The sequence below is a fragment of the Ziziphus jujuba genome, chromosome 8, assembly GCF_031755915.1.
Source record: "Ziziphus jujuba cultivar Dongzao chromosome 8, ASM3175591v1".
Lineage (NCBI taxonomy): Eukaryota > Viridiplantae > Streptophyta > Magnoliopsida > Rosales > Rhamnaceae > Ziziphus > Ziziphus jujuba.
This window is the reverse complement of record NC_083386.1, coordinates 6,849,022-6,853,548: the sequence shown is the minus strand read 5'-3', so window position 1 is coordinate 6,853,548 and position 4,527 is coordinate 6,849,022. Positions and strand designations below refer to the sequence as shown.

The 4,527-nt window shown below is 30.4% G+C and overlaps 1 protein-coding gene across 1 annotated transcript; it reads right to left on the bottom strand.

The window, feature by feature from the left end:
• Positions 1 to 1,390: 1,390 nt before the first annotated feature.
• Positions 1,391 to 4,103, bottom strand: LOC112489460 (uncharacterized). The gene is made up of 2 exons (XM_060819777.1): positions 3,815 to 4,103; positions 1,391 to 1,998 (listed from the first exon to the last, which is right to left on the bottom strand). The coding sequence occupies exons 1-2, from the start codon at positions 4,101 to 4,103 to the stop codon at positions 1,391 to 1,393; spliced, it is 897 nt and encodes a 298-aa protein (XP_060675760.1).
• Positions 4,104 to 4,527: the final 424 nt, after the last annotated feature.

Sequence of the window (4,527 nt, the reverse complement as noted above, 5' to 3'; positions counted from 1 at the left end):
TATTTTTTTCTTCTCATATTTCTTCTCTAAAGTGGTCAGAGAACCACAACAATAACTACTTATAACACAATCTGTTTACTCATGAGAATTCCTATAGAAAACAGAGAGAAATTAAAAAACACATAATAATCAGAGTAGTGAAATCGTTTGTGCTAAATTCTCCTCAAACTTCTTATAGCAATTTGAAAACCTACAAGACAATTAGTACTGGAATTTAGATATCAAATCACAGTAACAAAACCAGCAGACACCAAAAAATTAATACAAAAAATAAAAATAAAAAATAAAATTGGGACTTCGTGCAGCAACACAATTAGCAATGGAAAAACAATCCCAAAAGCCAAAAATGAAAAAGGGACTGCGGACCTTTGGTTGAACCGGTAATAAGAACATTGTACGGGGGCAGCGTAGGCTCTCTGTTGATGATGGGTTTGGATTCGGACGTTACAGTCAGAGAATTGAAAACTGATTTGCCATACATGCTCATGAGACGGTGAGGAGGACTTCGGGGGAAAGGTGCAATGGTAGAGTGAATGAGAATATGGGTTTCGTTGGAACAGAGGAGAGGGTAAGGAATGACTGGTTTTGGAAGAGAGAAGAGGAAAGAAAGATGGGGAAGGAAGATGGAGGATAGAAGAACTAGTCCTCGCCATTGTCGCAAGCGCTGAAAGCTTCACTCTAGACTGGAGATCCTACCCCCAACAGCCTTAGAGCACAGAAATACCAGTTGATAAACTATAAACACCTGTCTGCACATTTCTTGCACGTACTTGCTAATCTGTTTAGTCCAAAATTACCTCATCTCATCCCTTCGATTTTTCGCACGTAACGAGTTAACGATGATAATGGTATTTTGGGAATTTAAATGTTAGAAGGGGTGTATAAAGCAGGTTTTAGTTGTTTACCTTTGATTGTAGGATATAAAACTTAAAATTTTGCTATTGTAGAGAAGGTTGCTTACTTCAAAATTAATGGGCATTTCACCTGGATTATCCATAATTTGAAACAAATGTTTTTATGAGCTACATTTGTAAACATTTGTTCTCACATATATATTCATAAATTACATGTATTCAAATAGCATATCCCTATATTAGTGACATGAATATTTTCTTTCAACATAATATAACTGTATAAAAATGCATATAATTTTTTGCTTTCTCCTCAAATGTCATGTGTCCATGTTACAATAACCCTTCATATCAACTTCATCAATCTTCCAATGAAAATTAATAAAATAAGGAAAAAAAAAAAACACAGATACATGATATGCTAAATAGTCTTAAAAAAAGAGTTTATTATAGCTAACAATCTCGATACATAAAAATTGGTAATTAATAATAATAATAATAATAATAATACACAATTTGCAAACACTTTCCATATATAATCAACTTGATGGCTTCCTATTGAGAAAATTAGGTCCATAAGTAGAAAGGTAAATCTCAACAAGAAGAGGGAATTGCATTAAAACAAACAAAGAGACCGGAATACTAGCCAGAGAAATGATTAAAAACGCAGCCCAAGATTTCTTATCATCAAGCATCATGGAAACAGCAGCACAGAAAGATATCATCATTGCAGCAATGGAGAGGAAAAGTGTGCCAAGACCAATCATGAGCTTCTTAGGCAAAGACTTGAGGAAATCATCTTCAGCATATGTTGAAGTGAGGATTTCCAAGAACATCAAAACTGAAGTAGTGGAAGAGAAAAGTGAGACTGCATCTGATATGATGAAGAGCATGAATGTTTTGCCATCAAGAAACTTTGGGTAACCAGTTTTTTCATCGTTCCCACCAGGAACAGTGAATGTTGCAGCAAACATGATTGTAATAATGAGTACACCAACAACAGTACATGAAGTTGCTGTCTCTTTCATCCATTTTTCTCCATCAGATAACAATTGTTTGTGTTCTCTTGTAAATAGTTGTCTTGGTGTCAAGAACTCTGAGTTTGTGTATCCATATGTCCATGGAGGTACAACTGACTCCACCGCCTCTATATATTTGTTTATAATTAATTTAATTGATAGAAAACTGATATATTCATATACATATATACACACATACATACATATATACATACCCGATATAGTTGCTTTGGAGGAGCGAATGTCAAGTTTGAAAAATGAATATAACTCATGCAAACAACAAAATGAAGAGTGGATATCAAGTTTGAAAGAAAAATATGACTCACACAGTCAACAAACTGAAGAACAGATGTCAAAATATAAAGAAGATATGAACCAAATGAGAAAGTTTATACGACAGTTTATGGCACAAAACTCTTGCTCTGGTAATCGTATATTGTTTAATAGGTTTCGTTTTCCTCCACCTCTTCCATTAGCTACTTGTTGATATTTATTTTATTTTATTTTATTGTAGTAGATTTATAAATTTTAATAACATATATATATATATGTTTATATTTACTATTAATGGTAAGAAGTATCTTTTTTGTTTAATTATTTTTATACAATATGAATATTTTTATAATATTCACGTTGATAAAACACAACTGAAAAAAATTATAGGCAAAAAAAAAATTACAAAAACAAATTATTTGTAATATTTTTCAAAAAAAATAAAAAATAAAAAAAAGGTTGGAAAGACTTTTGCCGATGGAAGCATAGTTTTATCGGTAAAAACAATATTACTGTAAAAATATTAATCGCTAAAGACATTTAAGACTAAAATACTTTTGTTGCTAAAATAACCTTTGCCAACAAATTCCAATTTTGATAGAAAATTAATTATTGCCGAAATACCTTTGTCGCTAAAATAACCTTTGCCGATGAATTCCTCTTTTGATGGCAAATTAATTATTGCCGACTAAGATTATTCCATCGGCTAAAATAACCTTTGCTGACAAATTGACTTTTGATGGCAGATTAGTTATTGCTCACAAAAGATTTTTGCAGTAATAATATTTTCACCAATAAAAAAATAATTTTCCTTGTGCAATATTTTGTCGCCAAAATCTCTTACCAACAATTTAAAACTTGATGGAAATAGTTTTTGGCGAGACAATTGAATTTTTGTTGGCAAAAGTTCTAGCCGGGAAACATTTCTCAGTAATTACGATTGCAGAGAAGGAATAAGTGATGAAACTGCAACAAATTTTTTCGTGGTAAAACATTTCCTAATGAATTTTATATTTTTTCCGACAATATTGTTATGTCAGCAAAATGTGAATTTTTTGTAGTGTGTATATATATATATATATATATATATAAATCAAATAGTAGAGCAAAAAAATATAATTAGAAACTTTATTTTAACCCTACATGATTCGGGGACATTGCACTTGGGCAACATTAAGTTTCAATTGTTATATATATTATAGTCTAATCATTTTATTTTTTTTTTCGGTTAAGGATGTTAATGATTAAAGGGTACTAAAATACAAAAAATTTAAACTAATAGAGAATTTAAATTACAATGAAATTAAAGCTACAGTCTAGAGGGACTAAATAATGACATTGTTATTTATGTGTGATGGCGACTAATGCTAGTCAAAATATCTAGTTATTTTCAAAATGCAATAATTTTTAGTTTGAGAATCTAAATTTAAAAATGCACAAATTTAATTTTTTCAAATTAAAGGACACTAAATATAATTGATTTTTATTTGAATCAACCAACTACTAATTAATGGTTGTTGTTTTTATAAGGACAAGTTAATAATAAAGCTATTATTTTATTAGAAAATGACTTTAAAATTTAGATTTTTGCTAGAGGAAATAATAGTCTTCCCACTAGATTGTGTCCTTAGAAATGCATGATTATATTAAATATATTTTAAAACATACAGCTAAAGAAATTAATATATATATAGATATATATGTGTGTGTGTGTGTATTCTCTCTGCATTTGTAAAGCAGCTCCTGAAATACGATCAAGTTGCGGGTGAGGCAATAAGGAGCCAGCCATATGTAGCATGCTATTTTTATCATCATCTATATAATTTGTTGCCCCTAATTTGGAGCCAACTTCATGAATAAAGCTAAAAATTTTTGCCTGGCGACAATAAACTGCAACCATAAATATGTTCCTCCCATGGATATCGTCGGCCTCCGCTAGATCGGGAATCGAATTTAACATACTTTGAACAAATTCAAAATTTCCTTTTTCCACAGCTTGAAGAAGTGCAATTATAATATCTGATCTTGATATTTGGGTTCTATCTAATTTTTTTATTTCTTCGCACATTCGCCGTAGAAGTTCAGAGGTTTGAATGTGGACCAATTTCATTTCATATATATTCTTAAATCCTGTGTAATTATTAATAATGAAAAAAATTATTTTAGCTATTATTGGATGTATGAAACATCAAAACAAATAAATAAATAAATAAATGGGAGGAAGAATTTAAACAGTAATTGTAATAATAAAAATTGAATACAACTAATTATTTACCTAAAATGTCGAAGTGCATTGCAATTCTTTGTAATGACCAAACTTCACCATGTAATGCCTTATCTATTGATTGACTAATGGCTTTGAGTTAATAGTATATTCAGAAGAA

Excerpts from the sequence above, each read along its gene's own strand:
- LOC112489460 (XM_060819777.1), bottom strand. The coding sequence starts at position 4,103 with ATGTTAAATTCGATTCCCGATCTAGCGGAGGCCGACGATATCCATGGG. Across the intron at positions 1,999-3,814 it reads TATATATATTAATTTCTTTA|AGGCGGTGGAGTCAGTTGTA; the intron begins GCTGTATGTTTT and ends ACAAATATATAG.